Raw genomic sequence first — 23773 nt, forward strand, 5'->3', positions numbered from 1 at the left:
GTCTGAGGCAAGAAAAAGTTTCCCCAATGAGGTACTTAGGTTTATTGAAGACTTCGGTTCTGAAATTCAAATTCAAAAATCTCAGGAGTCGGGCGACCGGCACTTGCGAACTGCTTTTGCTTCGGGCACCACGCAGCAAGAAAGACTGAAGAAAATGGCGTCGGCTGCATCTTCTATACCCCTGGCGCACTGATGTCAGGGAAGAAGCGACAGCAACCGATGCCGGACTATGACTTTGGAACTCTGGCCGACTGCGGGATCGCCTGATGGTAGGATAACCCAAGTGTAATGACTGCAGCAGTGAAACACGATGAACATCATTAATTCCAGGTCCTGTGAATGTTGATACCATTGTAGTTTCCTCATATGCAGTTTTGCATATGGAATTACTAGAATGCAAGAGGCCATGAACCCCAGGGCTTGCAGGATTTTCCTTGCAGATAGCTGGGTCTTTGTGGCCAGTAGTTTGAAGTAGGCTGTCAAATAAACTTGTTTCTCTAGCATGAGGTAAGCCATCTGGGAAATTGTGTTCAAGCTTGCTCCCAGGAATAGAATTTGTTGGCAGGGTAGTAGATGACATTTCTTTTCATTTATGGTGTACCCCAATGAAGTTACAAGTTTCTTTACAAATGCCTGATGATTTATTAGCATGTCCTGGCTTTCTGCCTGAATTAGGCAATCGTCCAGGTATGGATATATTTGAATATTTCTTTGATTGCAAAATGCAATGACTGCAGCTAGGCACTTTGTGAATTCCCTGGGGGCAGTAGATAAGTCAAAGGAAAGTGCAGAGAACTGACAGTGCATGTAGCCTGCTCTGAAGCGTAGGTATTTCATGCAAGATTCCCTTATTGGAATGTGCAGGTAAGCTTCCTTTAAGGCTAAGATTGCCATCCAGGCATCTTTGCCCAGCATAGGGAGCAGCTGATGAAGTGTTAGGATTCTGAATTTTGGGATTACCAAAAATGTGTTTAGAATGGAGAGGCCCAGGACAGGACGCCAGGAGCGGTCTTTTCTGGTTACCAGGAAAAGTCTTGAGTAAAAACCTTGTCCCCTTTCTTCTGCTGGGACAGGCTGAACAGCCCTGATACTTGGAAGAGAGAACCTGCTGTTGAGCCTCTGCCCACTGATTTGGGGGTAGGTCTGGCCAACCATTTGTGGTTGGTAAGGTGTGGAAGTGGAATCTGTATCCTTGGGGAAACTATATTTAAAACCCATTTGTCCTGGGTAATGAGTTCCCAGTTTTTTGCATGTAGTGTGATCTTTCCCCCTAAGGGAGCATGCAGTTGAGCAGGGCTGGGAAGGTTTAAGGTTAAGTCGTTGTGACAATTTTCCATAGGGGGGTGTCTTACTACTTCCAGCTTTGGAAGTGGAAGCCCCCCACTGAGTACCTTGAGACTGTAGCCTAGGTGGTCTGCTGTTCCTGGGTTTGGACTGAGAAGGCCTGGAAGAGGCAGGAAAGGACCAATTCTTAGAAGGCCAATGCCTACTGAATCTGGGAGGCTACAGTTGCAGGAAATCTTTATCAGTTTCCATAGATTTAGCTTTTTCCTCCATCTTTTTAAGGACAACTTCTGCTTTGTTGCCAAACAGGCGATCTTGGTTTAAGGGAGCATCCAGTAACGTAGCTTTAACACTATCTGGCAAAGTTTGCGCCTTAAGCCAAGCATGCCTTCTAAGAACAGACCCAGTGACAGCAGCCCTGCAAGACGCTTCTAGAGAGTCAAAACCACATTGCAAAGTATGTTTACCAACTTGCTCAGCAGAATACATTAAATCTTGTAATTCTTTACTTTCAGCACAGTCTAGAATCAACATCATTTTCTGTTTAAGTAGTCCCATAATATGTTGCTGATACTTTAACATATGAAACTGGCAGTTTAAGGCCCTAATGGCCAAAGCAGCAGAAGTGTATACCTTCTTACCCCATCTGTCCAAGGTCCTGGAATCTCTATCAGAAGGGGTAGGGTTTTTGGCAGTAGTAGCCTTAATGCCTTTAGGTCCCTGGGAAATGGTCTCTGGGTCCGCAACAGGATTCTTGAAAAGGAACTTGTGAGAGTCACGTACTCTAATACCTGTCGGGTTTCCTGGGAGCCGGAGGTAAAGTGTCTGGGGCCAGGCTAGATTCCAAGAAGGCATCATCTACAATGTCCAGGACAGGAGGGATAGCTAAAGATCTGTGTTGAGGAAGGAGTAAGAATTCCCTAAGCCTCTTTTTGGAGTCAGAGTAATCCTGGCTTTCCCAGCGGAATTGCTCCCTAAGAGTGTGCAAGGTTTCACCAAAAGAAAAATCTTCTGGAGGGGAAGCAGAGGGAATGGAGTCCTCTGCATCAGAATCCACATAGGTAGATAAGGGCAAATCCTGGTAATCAGAAGAAACAGAAATTTCAGAATCCTAATCAGAAGGAAAATCAATTCTAGGTCTCTTAGAGGGAGAAGGCTCGCTTCCCCGAATTAAAGTAATAAGGTCTTCATCCATTCTTATTTGTTTTTTAGGCATATGGGCCTGAGCCTGTGGTTTGGACGTCGGTTTTCTAAGTGTGGGTCGAGTTTTAGGCCTTGAAGAAGATGGTGTCTCTTTGAAATGCAAGCTGTAGGCCTGAATACACCCTCAGAAGCCGGTGCCTGCACAGCAGCTCCAGACCCATCCAAGATAGAGACATCCGCAGGTTCCATAGTCGAAGAAGCATCTCGCTGCATACCGGACTCCGAATGGGTCTAAGTAGAGGCCTGTGAATCTGAAGCAGCAGGTATAAGGGGCTGCAAAATCACCTCACTGAGTACCGGTGAATTGGCGACTAGCTTAATGGAAGTGTCGTCGGCAGCTTTGGATCTATGCGGTCTGTCTCTGTCTTTACGTTTTTTTGAAATGTTGGTAGTCGGATGACTTACCGAAGCCATTTCTGGATAATTAAACCGAGTACCATAATAGTTTGCTGCAAAAATGGACCGACAACAAATAGTTCGAGGCTTTAATAAGGCACAAAACTGACAGCAAGGGACGCTGTGGTCTAGGCCTAAACAAGGAATGCAGTACGAATGAAAATCTTTATGAGGTATTTGCTTTCCACAGGTAATACAATTGTTAACTTTTACTGACATTGGTTTAGAGCAAGAAAAAGGATCACCAATGGGGTACTTAGCTTTTTTGAAGACTTCGATTCTGAAACTCGAAAACGAAAATTTCAGGATTTGCCCGACCGGCACTTGTGAACTGCTTCTGCTTCGGGCACCGCGCGGCAAGAAAGACTGATGTAATGGCGTCGGCTGCATACTTTATACCCCTGACTACCTGACGTCATGGAAGAGGAGACAGCATCTGACACAAGACTGAAGACTTTGATATTCAGTCCGGCTGAGGGCTACCTGCAGGCAGATAACCCAAATGTAATGACTGCAACAGTGAAACACAAAGAACATCATTGTACAGTTATGTACACTTACCATAAATGTAGATGTTAGAGTGCATTCACTGTTGCAGTCATCACACTTGGGTTATCCTGCCAGGAGTAGCCCTCAGTTGACCCGAATACCAGAGGCTTAATATTTCTGAGTCTGTTGCTGTAGCTTCAGTACGTCAGTGGTATAAAAACAGGCAGCCAACACCATTACATCAGTTTTTCTTACCCCAAATGTCAGGAGCCCCCAAATAGAGAGCAAAGTTATGGTGGAAAAACACCACCAGTAAAAAGTAAATACCAATAGCCCTGTAGAGTGAGGAGGAAGAGAGAGAGACAGACAAGTGGGCTGGAGGGCGAGAAATCAGGACTGCAACAGTGAATACACTCGAACATCTACATTTATGTTAAGTGTGCACAACTGTACTATGTTCTTCGTGTTTCACTGTTGCAGTCATCACACTTGGGTTGATTTCCAAAGCTGAAGAATGGGTGGAGGCAGTCAAGAAGAGTTGGGGCTGGCTAGTATGCCCTGCAGGACTGTGGTTGCAAAGCTCGCCCTGGATTTGGAAAATGTAGGCAGGTGGTAATGCTTGGGGTAGGTATGAACAGAACTTCAAGTTGCAGCTTCCAGAATGTCCCAGGTAGGGACTCCTCTGAGAAAGGCTGTATGGTTGAAGTTACCCTAGTGGAATGCATTCTGACCCCCTGAGAGGGTGGTTTCCCATGGTGTTTGTAACAGAAATGGATACAGTGTGCTATCCATTTGGAGATGGTTTGTTTTGATATGGCCTTGCCCTCTGTCCCTGGTGCAAAGCTGACTAGTAACTGGTCATACTTCCTAAAGGGCTTATTCCTATTAAGGTAGAATCTGAGCTGTCTGTGCATGTCTAAAGAGTGCAGGATCCTTCCCCCCTTATTTTGAAGATTAGGGAAAAAGGTGGGCAAATGGATAGATTGGTTAAGAGCCACACTGGACAACACTTTAAGCATGAAAGTTGGGTTAGTCCTGAGGGAGACCCTGTCAACATGAAAAATAATGAAGGGTTCCACAGCCATAAGTGCTTGTAGCTCAGACACTCTTCTAGCTGAAGTGATGGCCAGAAGCAAGGCTGTTTTCTAAGAGAGGAATTTTAACTCTGCTGATGCTGCAGGCTCAAAGGGGGGTGGCGTGAGCTTTTCCAACACAAAGTTAAGGCCCCAAGCAGGGGTAGGGGCTGTTCTTGGTGGCCTTAAGGGTGTGAGAAGAGAGGTGGCTCAGTGCTGTAATGAGCAGAGATGGCAGAGGCATGGATCTTAATGGAAGAGAAGGATAGGCCCCTGTGGAGTAGGTCTGCTAAGTAATCCAGGATGAGAGGTAAGGAGGGCTGTGCTGGATCCGCTCCTTTAGTGTGGATCCAGGAACAATACCTTTTCCACTTGTCAGCATAGGATTTTCTTGTACTGGGTCATCTGGCTTCATGTATGACATCCAGTACCTGCTTGCTTAGGCTGGCCACTGGAGGAGAAGTCAAGAAATAAGCCAGGATGAGTTTCAGGGTCTGCAATTGCGGATGCAAGAACTGTCCCTCCTGCTGAATCAGGAGAGTTGGGATCAGGGGGAGGTGCCAGGGAGGCAATGGTGACAGACTGCACAGTTGTGGATACCAGTGTTGGCATGGCAAGTCTGGGGCAATCAGGATTACCCTTGGTCTTTCCTCCCTTATCTTGAGTAATACTCTCTGTAAGAAGAGGAAGAGGGGGAAATGCATTGATTGAGAGGTTTGCCCACTGGAAGGATAGGGCATCCACTTTCCAGGCCTTGCTGTGAGGTTCCCTGGTGCAGAATTTGCTGAGCTGGTGGTTGTATGGGGAAGCAAATAGGTCCACCTTCAGGGTACCCCATTTCTGGGTCACAAGCCTGAAGGTGTTGTGGTTTAATTGCCACTTGTGTGGGTCTAGGAGAGTTCTGCTTAAGATGTCTGCTAGAGAGTTTTGGTTGCCTGGCAGGAATTGAGCTTGCAGGTGAATATGCATGGCTGAGGCCATGTTCCACAGGGTCATGGCTAGCCTGCAGAGTGGGTTCCCCCCTGCTTGTTGATATACCACATCACTGTGGTGTCGGTTTTATTAGAGACAGTAGGGATCTGAAAGTTGTCAGAGCATGCTGAACAGCTAGCATCTCTTTTTGGTTGAAGTGCAGAGGAATTTGATTTGGGCTCCAGTGGCCCTGAATGCACCTGCCATCCAGATGTGCATCCCAGGCATAGTCTGATGCATCTGCGGTTATGGTCTGGGCAGCGTGGGGTTGTGTAAAGGGGAGCCCCTTGTTGTGGTTGCATGTAGCTGCCCACCAAAGGAACTCTTTCCTTAGACTATGCATCATAGGTGTGATAGTTTCCAGGTCCTGAGAAAGTTGGCAACAAAGACTTTTAAGTATCATTGAAGTTTCCTCATATGCAGTCTGGCATATGGAATTGGTAGAATGCAGGATTCTCCTTCCAGACAACTGGGTTCTGGTGGCCATTTGAGAGAAGTAGCCTGTCAGATAGGCTTGTTTTTCTGGAGTAAGGAATGCCATCTGGGATGCTGTGTCCAAGCTTGCTCCCAGGAATACAATTTTTTGATTGGGGACTAATTTGGATTTCTTTTCGTTAATAGTGTACCGGAGGGAGGTTAGAAGGTCCTTTACAAATGTCAGGTGCTGCAACAGCTTTTCCTGATTGTCTGTCTGAATCAGGCAATTGTTCAAGTAGGGGTAGATTTAAATATTTCTCTGTCTGCAATAGGCAATGGCTGGAGCCAGGCATTTTGTGAAAACTGTGGGAATAGTGGATAAGCCAAAGGTAAGTGCAGAGAACTGATAATGCATAGATCCTGCCACACAATGTAGATATTTCCTGCAGGAGGCCCTGATTGGGATGTGCAGATAGGTCTCCTTTAGGTCCAGGGTGGCTAACCAAGCATCTTCGGACAGCATAGGGAGAGGCTGCTGTAGGGTGAGCATTCTGAATTTTGGTACCACCAGGAAGGTGTTTAGAATGGATAGATCTAAGATTGGGCACCAGGTGCCCTCTTTTTCTGAGTACCAGGAAAAGTCTGGAATAAAAACCTTGGCCTATCTGTTCTGCAGGATCAGGCTGAATTGCCCTTATGGGGAGCAGGGACTGAACTTGGTTTTGTACCTCTGCTCACTGGTTTAGAGGAAGGTCTGGGAACCCTTTTGGGGTTGGCAGCATGTGGAAATAAAATTTGTACCCCTGGGATACTATGTTGAGGACCCATCAATCATTGGTGATGGAGGTTCAGTTTTTTTGCATGGTGGGCAAGTTTTCCTCCTAGGGGCACGAGCAATTGGGCAAAGGGGAGGAGTTGAGAAGTCATTGTGAATTCTTTCCATAAGGGGGTGGCTTAGCACTCCTTGTTTTAGAAGTGGAGGTACTCCATTGCTTAGATCTCTGCATACCCTGAGACTGTAGTCTGGGGGTCTGTTTCCCGTAGGTCTAGTTTGAGGTGGCCTTGAGTGGGCTGGAAAGGACCAATGTTTTGAGGGGTAATGCCAACTGAATCTTGGAGGCTGCAATTGCAAACAATCTTTGACTGCCTGCACAGACTTAGCTTTTTCTTTCATCTTTTTTAAAACCTCTTCTGCTTTGGTGCCAAACAGATTGTCCTTGTTCAGAGGTGCGTCCAATAATTTTGATTTGACATGGTCTAGCAAGTTCTGCTCCTTACGCCAGGCATGCCTTCTAAGTACAGAACCTGCAAGATGCTTCTAGAGCGTCAAACCCACATTGCAGGGTATGCTTACTGACTTGGCTTGCAGAATGCATAAGCTCCTGTAATTCTTTAGTTTCTGCAATGTCAGGGAAGGTAGATCATTTTTGCTTAACAAGTTCCATAGTACGTTGCTGGTATTTCAGCATGTGGAACTGACAAGTTAATGCTCGAATGGCAAGAGTTGCAGAGGTGTATACATTTTTACCCCATTTGTCTAAAGCTCAGGAATCCCTTTCCAAGGGGGTGGTATTCTTAGCTGTAGTTGCTTTTATTCCTTTAGGTCCTTGGGAGATGACCTCTGGGTCAGCAGTAGGATTTCTGAAGAGAAATTTGTGTGAGTTGGGGGACTCTGCAGTACCTGTCTGGTTTCCTGGGAGCAGGCGGTAAAGTATCAGGACTTAGACTGGATTCCATAAAGACATCATCCACAACATCCAGAACAGGAGGGACAGGCAAGGGTCTGTGCTGTGGTAAATCTAAAAATTTACCCCAAGTCTCTTTTTAGACTGAGGATAATCCTGGCAATCCCAATGGAAATACTCTCTCAAAGTATGTAGGGTTTCACCAAAAGCAAAATCCTTTGGAGGGTAAGCAAAATGAACGGATTCCTCTGCATCTGAATCCTCACAGGCAGATAAGGGCATGTCTTCATAATCAGAAACCTCAGAGCTGTTGGACTCTTGGTCAGATAAAGCTACTGGGGACAAGTCTCTTTTTCTTGTAGCAGGAGAAGGATGGCTTCCCCTAATCAGCATGATGAGGTGTTCCGCCATTTTAAGCATCTGTGACTGTGGCAAGGAAGCAGGCGCTTGAGTTAGGGTTGTCGGTTTTTTAGGCGTAGCTCGTACTCTTGGCCTTAGAAACTCAGTAGTTTTAGAAAGAACTGAAGATGCAAAAGTCGTCGTCGGTTTGTGTCAAATATCGGTAGTGCGAAGAACTTCCTCAGAAGCCGGTACCTGCACAGCAACACCGGACCCATCCAAGATAGAGACATACACAGGTTCCATAGACAAAGAAGAGTCTCTAATGGACTCTGAAAAGTTCTCGGTAGTGGCCTGTGAATCCACTGAAGCGGGCATCAGGGGCTGCGAATAGTGCCTCACTGAGCACCAGCGAACTGGTGACTAGCTTAACAGAAGCATCGGCAGTTTTGGACCTGTGCGGTCTGTCTCGGTCTTTATCCTTATGTTTTTTTAGAATATCGGTAGTCGGATGGCTTACCAAAGCCATTTCAGAATACAGAGATCACGAACGAAAGTATTTAGCTACAATAAGGGCCTGACGCCGAACAGTTCGGACGTTGAACAAAGCACAAAACCGCCATCTAGATACAGGTTAGTCTGGGCCTAAACAGGTGACGCAGTAAGAATGGAAATCTCGGTGTGATATTTGCTTTCCACAGGCAAGACGACTGTTAACTTTTTCTGACATTGGTTAGAGCAAGAAAAAAGGATCACCAATGGGGTACTTAGCTTTAGTAGACTTCAACTTCAATTTCGGCAACAAAAAACTCAGGTGGCGGCTGACCGGCACTCGTGCGAACTGCTTCGGCTTTGGGCACCGCAGCAAGAAAGACCAATGTAATGGCATCGGCTGCCTGTTTTTATACCACTGACGACCTGATGTCAAGTCCTGAAGTGACAGCAACCGACACAGAAATACTAAGCCTCGGGTATTCAGGCCAACTGAGGCCTACCCCTGGCAGGATAACCCAAGTGTGATGACTGCAACAGTGAAACACGAAGAATATCAGAAACGGAAGAACCGCAGGGCATACTGTTTAAGAGGTGGAGGAGTTGCAGCAGGAGATAAAAAAAGCAGAGAGGAGATGAAAAGTTAATGGATAAGAAACATAAGTACCAGAGGACTTTGGCAGTGCTCTTAGCCAACACAGTGCAAATCAAATCACATCAGGGTTGTATATTCAACAGCAGCAGATATTAATTAAAACTTGCATGAGGGACAATACTTCAACATTAATAAAAATGACAGTTGATAACTGCACATCTGTAACACATAAGAAAAACCTTGTCAATGTGGCAGGCTTGTGCTGTTACCTCAGCCAATGAGCCCTGCACCATTTGTTGACATACCCAAATGAAAAAAAAAAATTTCTACTTAGGCAACTGAAATAACTTCTGTACCATAATGGACTGGTGCCAGTCTAGGAGGGACATATTTCTTGATGTGACTTCTTGGCTTTTTCATTTTAGAATCCTTTCTGTCTGCACTCCCATCTTCATCATCATAACTGCTTTCATCCTCTGATTCACTTAGCTGAAAGAGAATTTGTAGAATGATAATTTTACAGTGGCATCAAATAAGACAAATAAAATGTATTACATCTTCAGGATACAAGGTTCTTCAATTTGAAAAAAGAAAATAACATGGGCGGAAAGAAAACAGTAAAGAAAAAAAAAAAAATAGAAAACCTATACAATAAAAAAAAAAAAAAAAAAAAAAAAAATTACATTGTGTACGTCTGGCAGGCTACAAAACCTTAGGCGACATCCTCTTGCCTGTACATCCGTCTTGCAACCTATATGAGACTGTGTACTGGTACTTAAACGTGTCTGAGAAAATCATCATAGCTCTCTTGCTACAAGAAAAAAGACTGAGGCTAATACTACAGGAAGATATACTCCAATAAACATATGAAAAAAAGAAGAGGGGAAAAGAAAGATAGATCCACTTCAAGAAAAAAGGAAAGGCATTAAGAACTTGAGAAATTTTACCATGGTACAATTAGTATAAAGCAAAATAGTTTGCATGGAAACTAGAAGGCGTGCCCTGTTTTACTTCAAAAGAAATAAAACAATTAGACATTCTAATTATTTTTGTCTTATTCGGATAGATTCTAATTTGCCTGCTTGCCTGCTGACATCTAGCAAATGTGCGATTTTTCCCCTTTATTTTGCAAACTGGGAAAAATGCAGGTAGACTGACTTATAAACATTTCTGTTACAACTTTAGGCAAGAAAGCAGGGTTAGTCCTGAGGCTAACCCTGTCCTTATGAAGAAAAAAAAAAGAAAAGAGGAGTCCAAATGAGAGTCTATAGGTCAGAAACCCTCTAGGCAGATGTTAAGGTCACTAATACAACTGTTTCCAAGTACAGATTTTTAAATATGTGCAAGATAACTATTCAAAATGTGAAAAGGTCATCTTTTCATTAACAACATTCAGGTTCCAGGGAGGAAGAGGGCATCCTAGAGGACTGATATGGAGGACACCTTTAAGAATAAACTGCTTGACCTTATAATGTGAAGAATGAGTGGGGAGCAACTGGCACGCAGAATGAAATGTGCACCTTGATAAAGGTGTATACAACTCTTGAGTTGAGCAGCTCGCACACGTATTTGATGATAGTGGGGATTCCCACTTCATATGGGCCCTGTCCTCCACTGCAGCACTATACAGAAAAACTTTTATAGTTAGAAATATATGATTTTCTTAAGTCAGGTTTCCTAGCCCCCCCCCCCTTTTATTTTACCTCTAACACTTCCTGTAAAGGTGCCTGAAATGAATTAAAAGCCTGTCGTCCCAAACTGTGAGGTTCAGAGTCTTTAGGTTCAGATGAATGAGAGAGTCCTTTTGTTGTGTGAGCAATTTCATCTTCTGGAATAACTTGTGGTGACTGCCCTTGGCTAAATGAAAAAGAAGAGAAGATCAATGCTCCCTGGGCCAAAAGGGTGTCTCCAACAGTGTCCTTGGACTGCCTTTCTGAATCATCAAAAACAAACCTTTGGAATGAAAGGAAAGGGAGGGGAGGGAAGACGTACAAGAATTTCTCTTTCCATGGAAAGGAGAAGGCGTTCATTTTCCAAGCTTCCTTGCATGGAGCTTAAGAGTAAAACAGTCCGTCTGAGCGGTTTGTCCAGACTGGAGGCAGAGATCTATCTGGGGAATTCCTGACAGAGACAATTTTCAGGAATTTCTCTTGGCTCACTATCCATTTGTGAGGGTCTGCCATGGATCAGCTCAAAACAATCTGCCATCAAATCCATTTCTGAGGAGATGTACGCAACGTGAAGCTAAAGACTGCGTGTACTGTGAAGTTTAAGCCATCGATAGCAAGCCTGAAAATGTGATAAGACTTACCATATGTTTGTTGGTGTATCATAACTGTGATATTGTCTGTTAAAATATGAAGAGGCCCAGGAGTCCAAAGGTAATAAAGTGTCTGGAAGGCGAAGAAAGTACAGCTGTACAAGTAAATTTACCGCAACAGTAGATGTTTGAATGATCACTGCTGCAGTAGCCTAAGCTATATAGGCTATATCCTGCAAAGGATAGAACAGCCATGCAGCTTCCAAAGATTCCACATGCCCAAACTGCTAGCTTACGATGAACCAAGTAAAAAGCCAGGTTTCAAACTTCAACTGTTATGGTAAGTTTACTTGCACAGCAGCACCTTGTTCAGCATATGAATCACTGCTGCAGTAGCCTTAGCTATATGTGTACATTACCATAACTTTGACTGGTAGGAGGAAGGATGTGGATCCAGGCCTGCCCTAGACCTAAGAAGGAATCCAGCTTTTTAAAAGTATGCACAGAGGACTATGCTGCTGCTTCTAGAGTTCAAACCTTTCCAAAAAGCAACAGATGAAGCCAAGGCCCTGGTAGAATGGACCTTAACCCTGTCTGGAATAGTTTTGTTATGGTGGGAATAAAAAAATGGTAACAGCCCAAGAAAATTTGGAAATAGTCTGCTTTGACACTGATTGTTCCTTCCTACCTTCACACGAAATGAACGATTGACTGGAAGTTCTAAAATTTTGTTCCGTTAAGATAGTATCAGAGTTGTCTGGGGACACTCAAGGTATGAAGTATCCTTTTCTCACTTATTTTTTGAGTTCAGGAAAGAACACAGGAAGATGTATAGTTTGGCTTACAGTAAACTTAGATACCACTTTAAACATTAAAGGATTAGTTCTCATGGAAACCCTGTCTCTGTGGAAAGTGATACAAGTTTGACCCACCATAAGAGCTAGCAACTCAGATACTCTTCCTGCAGAGGTCAGCATAACCAGCAAAAATGTCTTCCATGTTACGAACCTTAAGTCAGCCATATCAGCTGGTTCAAATGGAGCAAATGTTACCATCTACAACACAAAATTAAGACCCCAAGAAGGAGACACTGATTTTCTTGGTGATCTCTTATGCAAAATCTCCTTGAAAAAACATTTTGACATAGGAAAGCCTTGAAAGAAGGGAATCCATGGGCAGAGATGCTGAAATGGCCAACAAATGAACCTTGAAAATGAGTAAGACAAACCACAGGAAATTAACTTGCATACATACCGCAAAACTAGAGAAACACTAGTCTTGCTTGGACACTGGTTATGTTGCCTGTACCAACTACAAAACCTTTTCCATTTGCTAATATAAGATTTTCTCTTAGGAGGCTTTCTTGTCTCTATTACTACCTGCTTTATGTCCTCAGTAAACAAGTGCCTAAAAGGTATTAAGATTGTATTATCTGGGCAATCAGTTAAAGTTTTTTGAAGTCGGGCTGTATGAAGCACTCCTGTGTCTGTTAAGGAAGCTTGTGGTAATCACCCCCCCCCAATGTAGAAAAAGCCTGTAGAGTGAGACTGTGCTGTAAAGCTATATCCCATGTTAACATAACTAGTCTGCAAAGTGGGTAAGACCTGGTTCTCTCTTGCTTGCTTGTTTGTTTACCACATCACTGTGGTATTGTCTGTAACAACCTGAAGTGGCTCTAGGACCAAAGGTATTTAAAAGAGTTGAGTGTCTTGATAACGTAAAGTGCCCTTTTACATTTATGTGCTTGTGTGTCTTTGCTGTCCCTTAACTAGTCATTCTGACTTATTTGACTGACCTTTGCTTTTTATTTGGTGGGGGTGGGGTCCTGCTTTCTTTTTGGAACATCCCGGTCACTGTTTTTTTTTTAACGTCTGCTTACCAGCATTTTGCTGAGACTGGTTTGTTTATTGACAACAAAATGTGTTGAGGGAGAAGAAAAACATTTGGAAAATTTAGAGACAGAAGGCTGAAAAATCCCAGAGATCCCCTGTACAAGCTGACCCCTTTCATCACATTTTTTGATATTCTCTGCAACAGAGGGTTTCCCTTACCAGAAACCACCTGATAAGAAGAAGAGTCAATAGCCTGTACAATACCCTGAGCCAGACTTTACTTCTGTCCGGTGAAATTGGGAGCAAGAGAAGATGTATGTATTTAGTTTTCATTATTGTTTTTGACAGGAAAATTAGGGTAAACTGTATTTTTAATGGCAGGAACAGCTTCTCCAGGGATTGGCACAACATTCAGTTAAGTAGCGGCACCTTTCTTGACCCTTCTCACAACAACAAAAGTGGCTCTCCCTTGCCAGTAAGGGTACCACAACAGCTGCAGATGACATTACCATCCATACTAGCTGTATGGGCAACAGAAAGGAAGCCAGAGAAAAAAGATGAGTGGCATGAGGAATCAGCATTGACAACAGCACAGTCACCTCCCTGTGGCTGAGGTAAACTGCTAGCCTGCTGTGGTGGCAAAGGCTGCTTAGTTAACTTTTTTGTTTTGTGGATGGAAGAAGGACTGACCAAAGAAAAGGAGTTTTGTTCCATGGTCAAGTCGAAAATGGTGCCTCTTTCCCGTGGAAACTAAGTAGCACAAGCCAGTAAAATGTCATTAGTATGAAGTCACTTTTCCTAATAAAAACACAGTAAAAAGCACTCTAATACACTTTACCAGCCTCAGAAAACAATTTAAACACAGTCGCTGCACAGAAACAATGGCTTTAGAATGTTTAAATCAACTTTTAAATTGTCAAACACAAAAGTGTGCTCCCATTTAAAATTACAGCAAAGCTGTGTGACAGTCAATAAAAGCACACATTCAAAGCTTAAAAGTACTTTCACATACATGACAGCAAAAGATTAAAAATAATATGTGGAAGAAGGATATTCTCCAAGAGAAACGTATCTGCCCAGCAATGGAAAAAGCAGACTGCTGTCCAGAAAATAAGGCTCTCTTTGGCAGTAGGAAATCTCTGAAGGCTTGGCACTCAAACCTGTCTTTTTAGTCAGCTTAAGCTTGAGTGGAATAATGGTTTGGGCACGTGGAAGGTGTCCTGCAGCTTTGGAAGATGGCTGGCTGTTATATCCTGTGCAAGATATAAACCATATAGTTTAAGCTACTGAAGCAATGTCAATATGAAAAACATCAGGGCTTACATCTCTTTGATGTATATATCTTTGCACCAGTATTTTTTGGACATAACTCCCATAAACTATGATGCCCTTTGAATGGGTTCTGTCCTCTGTTGAGACCTTTTGAACGGAAGAAGTAACAAGAAAGGGAACATCTGACTTGACTAACCAAAACAGTTCTTTTTGGCAGTAAAGACAAGAAAAGCAACAAATTGATATGAGGTACCACTGAATTTTCCTCCTATGGAATCTGTCAAAAAAAAAATATTTGAATTGTGAATGGTATGAATCTTAGGGCTCTCAGAATCACTCTTGCAGAGGTCTTCTGTAGATATGTGAGGGATAGAAAAGTAGGTTGTCAGAGACTGGATCATTCCAGAAGAAGGAATGTTATGCTGTAAGTATCCAGAAGGCATCCTAGAAATACCGGAGACTGGCTGGGCTTCAGGGTGGATTTCTTGACATTCAAAGTGAATCCTAGGTGGAGAAACATGCTGGCTCTGAATTGTAAATCTTGGAAAATCATTTAAACTGAAGTGCCCTGAATCAGGAAATCGTCTAAGCATGGAGAGATGTGAATACCTTGCAGCCTGCAGAATATGACAGAAGCAAAGCACTTTGTGAAATTCTTGGTGCTGCACACATTCCAAAAGGCAAAGCAATAAATTGAAAGCGACATCCCAGTGCAAAAAATCCTATGAATTTTCTGTTGTTTGGATAGTGATATGCAGATAGGAATCCTTTAGATCCAAGACAACCAAAAAGGCTTGGTCGAAAATCAGAGAAAAACACTTTTGGAGAGTCAGCATATTAAATTTTCATATCTATTCTAAACACCTTTCTAAAACTAAGCCCAGTACTGTTCTCCACATGCCTTCTTTTCTTGGGACAAAGAAAATTCTGGTGCAGAAGTCATTTACCTTTTTAATGGGAATGAACAGATTCTATAATTCCTCGAGGGAAGAGGTTGCACAGGATTGGAATGACCAGGTGTTGTTGGTTTGAAGGGACTTGGGGAATTTCTGATGGTACTGGAATAGAATTCCAGTGAAATTTGTACCCAGTCTTTATGATGTCCAAAACCCAAACATTTGATGCCAGTGTTCTCTAATGGGAAGACAGCAACGGCATCTCCCAGAAAGGTTGGATAGGGACTGGCTGAGGATGAAGGGAGAGAGGGAGGGAGGAAAGGAAGAATGGGGTATGAAAATAATCAAAAGCTGGAACTTTTGTCTGAAAAGGATTCCTTAAATCCCTGAAATCAAACTGTTTTTTTCCTGCCATTTTTTCTTAGAAAATGTATTTCCTTTCTGTTAAGAATAGTTTTGGGTTTTGTGGGGGGTAGTTCCTCTGGAACTAAGGAACGTGGAAAAGAAAAAAATTGATTATCACCTTGCATTATTTTTTTTCTTGTTTATAATATTTCAGCAGAACAGGAAACAAATAAATTATTCTTATCTAAAGGAGCAGTCATCAGTTTGGCCATAAACTCAACAGGTAGAAATTGTAGATAAAACCATACATATGTTCTTAGGAATAAAGGAAGCATTGGAATCATCATACCCACATGTCATGGAATGCTTCGCAACTTGCATGACAGAACTGAGCATATTATGAAAAAAAGACTAGTGTCTATTTCAGATATTTATTTTTATTTTCCTTTGCTGACTGTGTTAGTCCTGCTAGGCTAGTAGCCTCTTTTCAGGGTAGTCTCGAGGTGGTATTTTTATTATTAGGTGAAATTTGCCCAGGGCATTAGGGAACTTCTCCTACTCTTTTCAATAGGTGGCATGGGATCTTTTACATCCACCTGAGCTACCACCAACTCAAGCAGATGGGGCCTTGGTTTAACATCTCAACAGAAGGAAGACACACTCAGGAGTGCAGTACTGCCCTTATGCTGCATTGCAGTGTCAGTAATCTACCTATCTAATGTGGGAATAGAACCCATATCCTTATGCACAAAAGGTGAATGTGATACCTGCTGTACCACTGACACTATGTTTGATATCAGTTTAGCCAAGCTGTCAGAAATACAAATTACATATGTAGTTATGTCAGCCTGGTATCTAACAGCAAAAAAGGCAAAGCGGCAGAAAAGAAGACCTTCTTCCCATACATCTCTGACCCTGTTATCTTTGTCACTTGGTAAAGCATTAGAGAAAGGAAGCAATTTGGAAGCTTTATGTGATTCTGTAAAAATAATTGCTGGGTCAAAGGAAGGGTTTTTGACAAACTACGTAAGCATGTCAGGTACTTTATAGAACCTGCCTAGCTTCTTAGGTGCAGGATGCTGGGATTCAGGGGTTACAGAAACTGACAAAAAGATGTCTTTCAAAGACTCCATGACAGGGAGGTTAGCAGAAGACTTTGGAATTTCCATATACATTAACTCATAATACTTTTTCTGTTATTCAGAAATTTGCTTGCCCTCACACTTCAAGTGCACTATCATTTTATGGATTTCATTTTCAAAAGTAAACTCCTATGACATGAATCTGAAGACCATGTCAACCACTTCAGACTCTTAACCCGGAGGTGAATGAATCTGAGAAGAGTTATCCAGAGATTCATACTCAAATTCTGAAGACAGTTCTTCAGCAGAGGAGGAACACTTTCTTTTAAGGGTTGTACAAGCAAAGGGAGAATAAAACTGATGAGACTACATGGATACTGAGGGCTTTAAAATGTCCTTTGTAGAAGTTATACCACACCTACTGAGGATTGGGTCTATATCACAAAGTCGAAGTCTTATAACGTTGAATACGTAATGTTCGAACCATTATGTTCGAGGTTACAAAACTTCGACTACGGATTAAAAAAAAAAATTAAAACAAAATAAACTGTTTTAATCAGGGTGGTAAGCCTCCCTGCACCACCTACACTCCCCGCTACTTAAATATATAAACTCCGAGATTGCATCCCAATGAACAAAATGGAAACCTACGCTTATGGAGATTTCCATTCAAACGCTGGAACTTTTACAAATTCAAACTTATGGTCTCAACCATATGAGGTTTGAACTTGTAAAAGTTTGACTACGTGATAGGAACCCCTGAAGATTCCTAGGGATGTGTGTAACAGAAACTGAGGCATGTTAAGTTTTTTTTGTTTTCTTTTCCTTGGGGCATCCAAGGAGGTGGTATGAGGCAGAACAGACCCAAGACATACCTCCATAAAAGTTCCTGGTACTTCATCTCAGAGAAGAATTTTGAGGAATCTCTCCTGTTCCCTTAGACAGGCAAACAGTCTTGGCACACCTTTCATGGCCTTATTAGCCATCTAATTGGTGGAAACATATATGCTAATATCCTTCTACCTTGTCAACTTCCTGAAGCAGCAGGAACAATCAAAGTAGTTGGACAGGCCATAGGGTGATCAGGTGCCTCAAAGATGTTCATCTCTGACCAAATGAAAGAAGTTGATACATTTATGATTTCTTTTGAACTCAAACTTCATCTTAGGTGGATGGGAAACATCTGAGGCAAAAGACTCAAGAGGCCATTCTACCACATATCAAAGCTTGAAGGCATTTGTTTTTAATGTATTATTTCCTTATGTTATATTTGTTGACCGGAAATGTCCAACTGAGCTACAGTAGCCCTTTTTCAGCAGAGGCCCGGGGAGAAAATCTCCACAAAATACATTAATTGAAAATAAGCATTAAAAAGCAAAAATATATTTACAGTACAAATCAATATATATGTCAGTAAAACAAACATAAAATAGTCAACTGAAGCAATAAGAATAATTCTCATGTGTTTACTGTTACTGTGTAATGTGGATGAAAGAGAGAGATGAGATACTTATTTTTAGTGGAACTTTTTGGAGGTTACTGTTCATGGTAAGAGATGACAGGTGCAAGAAAGAGGAAAAAGAAGGCTATAAGTGAGGCTATAAGTGGCTAACAGGTAGGTAAGTAGAATAGATCTGCTAAGCAAAGTAGTACATTATGTAGTGTAAGCACTGTTTTTGGGAGTAATGATAGGAGAGTTAGGAGGGGTGGATGCAAGAACAGAGCCAGTGACTTTTTAAGTATTCCTTGGTGGATGCTGAGAATTGTTTAAGTTTATTGAGGGACATAATTTCCAATGGAAGCTTATTCCAAGAAATGGTAGGTAGGTTGGTAACTACAGACGTTGCTGCCCATTTTGGTTTTGGGTTTATAGATTTGAAGAAGATCTTGGTCTGAGCTACGTAGAGATCTGATGAGGGAGTAATGAGAGATAAGCTGGGGCAGTAGGAAGACTGGTACATAATACAGTGAACAATTACGAGCTGAGAGAGGAGAATCTGATGTGGTAGTTCTAGCCAGTTTAAGAATTTTAGTGAAAGGCAGTGATGGGATTTATATGTATGGTTTGTTGCAAATCTAGCTACTTTATTATATGCTGATTCTAGTTTAGTAAGAAGGGAGGCGTTGAGGTTTGTCAGGATTTGTGAGCTACACAATAGACTTGGTAGGAGGTGAGCTTTGTATGTGAAAAACTTTTATTTCTATACAAGAGGCTGAATACAGTTGACATGCAAGTTAAACTTACGCTGATCATCAATGACAACACCCAAGAGTTTTGTGCTGGATTCTACTTCTACAGGAGTGTTGTTGAGAGACTGAATAGAGAAGTTGTGTTTAAGGTGGTTGACATTTTTGGGTAGGAAAAGCAGGAGTTTTGTTTTCTTTGGATTCAGAATAATCTGATTTTGTAAGAGCCAGGATTCTACTAGCTTAAAAGAAGCCTGGGTAAGTTCAGAGGGAGTGTCAACAATAGTGCTGACTGTAGAGTTGTCAGCATATTGTACTGAGGGAAGATTGGGGGCAGGAAGTGTGGAGTTGATTGGTAAAGATATTAAAAAGTAATGGACCAAGTATAGAACCTTGTGGAACTCACATTTTAACAGAGATGGGGAAGAGAGCAGAAAGCCATTTAACTGATTGCAGTCGGTCAATAAAGATAGGTGGAAAAAGTACAGTTGTGTACACTTACCATAAATGTAGATGTTCGAGAGTATTCACTGTTGCAGTCATTACATTTGGGTAATCCTGCTGGAAGGTTGCCTTCAGTCGGCCTGAATTCCAAAGTCTTGGGTCCTGCGTCGGCTGCTGTCGCCCCTTCCCCGACGTCAGGTCATCAGGGGTATAAAAGAAGCAGCCGACACCATTTTCTTCAGTTTTTCTTGCCCCAGATGTCAGGTGCCCCTTAAAAAGGTAGCCAAAATTTATATATATATATAAATATATATATGTACATATATAAAAATACATACACCAATATAAACTTTACCTTCATCTACAAGCAAATACACCACATAGGTTGTATAAATCAGAGAAGGAAAGAAAAGTTCCAGCAGAAAAAAAGGGGATGGCAGGTGGGTAACCTGGACTGCAACAGTGAATACACTCGAACATCTACATTTATGGTAAGTGTATACAACTGTACTATGTTCTTCGTGTTTCACTGTTGCAGTCATTACATTTGGGTAGAGTCCCAAAGCTATGGTTGGGAGGCTGGGGCTAAACAGCATTAGGAGCGGCTATGAGGCCTTGCAGAACTGCAGTGGCAAAGCCTGCCCTGGATTTAGAGTAGAGTGGCAGATGATAGTGCTTTGTAAAGGTGTGCATTGAACTCCAAGTAGCAGCCTCTAATATGTCTTTGATTGGTACTCCCCTGAGAAAGGCTGCTGAAGTGGCTGCAGCTCTGGTTGAATGTGGCCTAATGCCATGGTGTAAATAGCAGAAACGAATGCAGTGGCCTATCCACTTTGAAACAGTCTGCTTTGAGACAGCCTTTCCTTGTGATCCTGCAGCATATGCCACTAGTAATTGCTGTCTTCCAGAAAACCTTGGTTCTGTCCAAGTAGAATCTTAGCTGTCTGTGTACGTCCAAAGAATGCAGAATTCGCTCCCCCTTGTTCTGTGGATTTAGATAAAAAGTTGGCAGATGAATAGTTTGGTTAAGAGCCACACTGGACACCACCTTAGGCATAAATGTTGGGTTTGTCCTCAGAGACACCCTGTCTAGATAAAACATGATAAAAGGTTCCACAGCCATGGGTGCCTGTAGCTCTGAAACTGGTCTTGTAGAAGTTATTGCTAGGAGCAGAGCTGTTTTCCAAGATAAAACCTTTATATCAGCAATAGCAGCTGGTTCAAAAGGAGGCAGGGTGAGTTTTACCAAGACATAGTTGAGGTCCCATGCAGGTATTGGTGATCTCCTTGGAGGCCTTAAGTTTTTGGCTCCTCTGAGGTACTGCTTTAATAAAGGATGAGAAAAGATTGGTGGCTCTGTATTGTAATGAGCTGAAATGGCAGAGGCATGAATTTTAATTGATGAAAAAGATAGGCCTTTGTCCAGCATCTCAGTTAAGTATTGCAAAATCTGAGGAATATTTGGTACAGCTGTATCAGTTCCTTGTGCCTGGTTCCAAGCACAGAATCTCTTCCATTTTCCAGCATAAGATTTTCTAGCACTAGGCCTTCTAGTTTCCAAAATGACATCCATCACAGCTTTACTGAGAGGTGTGTTTTGTATGACTACATTATCCGCCATGCCGCCAGGTTTAAAGTACCGAGTTGGCTGTGCAGGATCCGACTGTTTTGCTGGGACAGTAGATGAGGTATTTGAGGGTAAGGTCCAAGCTGGGCATTGAGACAAGTTCCTTAGGATTGGATACCAGTACTGGCGGGGCCAGTCTGGGGCAATCAGTATCATCTTTGGCTTCTCCTGTCTGACTTTTAGGAGTACCTTGGGGAGGAGAGGCAGTGGAGGAAAGGCATATACTGATAGGTTTTTCCAGCTGAAAGATGGGGCGTCCACTTTCAGTGTTTGTCTGTGATAAGTCCTTGTACAGAATCTTTTTAGTTGGTAGTTGTGAGGGGAGGCAAATAGATCTATGTCCGGGCATCCCCATTTCCTTGTTATCATGCTGAAGACTTGTGGCTCCAGCTGCCACTCGTGGGGATGCATGAGGTTTCTGCTTAGTTCGTCTGTCAGAGTGTTTTCCTTTCCTGGCAGGAATTGTGCCTGCAGATGTACTTGGTAAGTCAATGCTGTGACCCACAAAGTCATGGTTAGTCTGCAAAGGGGGTAAGAATGTGTGCCCCCCTGCTTGTTTACATACTACATGACCGGGGTGTTTGTCTTTATCCGTAGTTGTCCCGGATGAAGTAGGCCCTTCAAGGCTGTCAGGGCATTTTGAACAGCTAGCAACTCTTTTTGATTGATATGTAGATGCATTTGGTTTGAGGACCATTTGCCCTGAATGCATCTTCCTGCCATGTGGGTCCCTCAGGCATAATCTGAAGCATCAGTTGTTAGTGTCTGCCTGGCTGGGGGTAATGTGAATGGCTGTCCCTTGTTCTGGTGACGAGCTTTCCCCCACCATCGAAACTCCTGTTGCAAGCAGGGAATGAGAGTAATCAGTTTCCAGGCTGTGGCAATGTTGAGTCCAAACACTTTTTAGGTACCATTGAAATTTCCTCATATGCAGTCTTGCAAATGGAATTAGTAGGATGCAGGATGCCATGAAGCCCAAAGCCTGCAGAACTTTTCTTCCAGATAATCGGGCCTTTGTTACCAACATTTTGAAATAGGTAGTCAGTTGCCTTTGTTTGTCTGGCATGAGATAAGCCATCTGGGCAGTTGTATTCAAGCTTGCACTCAGGAATATCACCTCTTGAGAGGGTACTACTTTTGATTCCTTTTCGTTGACTGTGTACCCTAGGCATGTTAGAAGTCTTTTCACAAATGCCAGATGCTGTAGAAGAATGTCCTTGTTCTCTGCTTGAATTAGACAGTCATCCAAGTAAGGATATATCTGTATTCCTCTTTGTCTGCAGAATGCAATTACTGGTGCCAGGCATTTTGTCAAGACCCTGGGTGCAGTAGATAAGCCAAAGTGCAGTGCAGAGAATTGGTAATGCATTGAGCCAGCCTTGAATCTGAGATATCTTCTGCATGATTGTCTGATTGGGACATGCAGGTATGCTTCTTTTAGGTCTAAAGTCACAAGCCAAGCATTCTTGCCCAGCATGGGCAGAAGCTGCTGTAAAGTCAACATTTTGAATTTTAGTATATCCAGGAATGTGTTCATAATAGATAGGTCCAGTATTGGTCTCCAGGCCTTGTCCTTTCTGGGTACCAAGAAAAGTCTTGAGTAAAATCCTTGTCCCTGCTCTTGCTCTGGTACTTGTTGAATGGCTCCCATTGTCCATGAGGGATGAGACTTGTTTTTGCGCCTCTGCCCATTGATTTTTTTTGGCAGATCTGGCCAGCCGTTTGGCCTTTGGCAGGGTATGGAAATGGAACTTGTATCTTTGTGACACTATACTTAGAACCCACTTGTCCTGGGTTATAACATGCCAATTTTGAGAAAAAAGTGCTAATTTTCCCCCTAAGAGTGCTGCCAGGACATAAGTGCTTGGTGCCGGCAGGGGGAAGTCATTGGGACTGCTTCCTGTATGGCTGTGATTTGTCTTCTCCAACTTTGGAGGTAGAAGCACCCCATTGCTTTGACCTGTATGAACCTTGCGCCTAGGATCTGCCTCTAGGGGCGTCTGGATCTGCCCCCTTTGAGGTCTGTCTGACACAGGAAAGGACCAATTCTTTGTAGGCCAGTGTCTACTAAACCTAGGTGGCTGTACTTGTAAAAAAAATCTTTGACAGTTTGCATAGATTTAGCTTTGTCCTCCATTTTCTTTGACACCTCTTCTGCCTTAACACAAAACAAAGTATCATGCTGTAAAGGTGCATCTAATAATTTAACTTTGACATGATCAGGCAGATTTTGTTCCTTTAACCAAGCTTGCCTCCTAATTACAGAACCCGTAACTGCGGCCTCAAAGAATCAAAACCACATTGCAAAGTATGCTTTCCAACTTGTTCAGCTGCATGCAATAAATCCTGCATTTCCTTGTTTTCTGCACATTCAGAGTTTAACAACATTTTCTGTTTAAGCAATGCCATGACATGTTGCTGATATTTGAGCATATGAAACTGACAGTTTAAGGCCCTTATAGCCAAGGTAGAAGATGTGTAAACCTTTTTTCCCCCATCTATCCAGTGCCCTAGAATCCCTGTCAGAGGGGGTAGGGTGTTTTGCAGCGGAAGCCTTAACTCCTTTGGGACCCTGTGAAATAGTTTCTGGGTCAGCGGCAGGGTTTTTAAAAAGGAATTTATGACAGTCAGGAGCCCTGTAATATCAGTCAGGCTTAACAGGAGCTGGAGGTAAGGAGTCAGGGGTCAGACTAGACTCCAAAAACACATCATCTACAATGTCTAATACAGGTGGAATGGCTAAAAGGCCTGTGTTGAGGTAGTAAAAGGAAATCCCTGAGCCTCTTTTTAGATTTTGAAAAATCTTGGCTCTCCCAGTGGAAATGCTCCCTCATGGTATGCAAGGTTTCCCCAAAACAATAGTCCTCTGAAGGAGAAGCTGAA

The 23773-nt window shown here is 42.7% G+C and overlaps 1 protein-coding gene across 1 annotated transcript in view; it reads right to left on the minus strand.

Annotated features, from left to right (window-relative positions):
- Positions 1 to 23773, minus strand: part of NGDN (neuroguidin) — a 579874-nt gene that overhangs the window by 100581 nt on the left and 455520 nt on the right. Inside the window, exon 7 of the mRNA XM_044058154.1 lies at positions 9302 to 9434. Within this exon, the coding sequence (XP_043914089.1) occupies positions 9302 to 9434 (133 nt within the window). The remainder of the gene's footprint in view (positions 1 to 9301; positions 9435 to 23773) is intronic.

This window comes from Protopterus annectens, chromosome 16.part0 (genome assembly GCF_019279795.1).
Source record: "Protopterus annectens isolate FY-2018-M chromosome 16.part0, PAN1.0, whole genome shotgun sequence".
In the NCBI taxonomy this organism is placed as follows: domain Eukaryota; kingdom Metazoa; phylum Chordata; order Ceratodontiformes; family Protopteridae; genus Protopterus; species Protopterus annectens.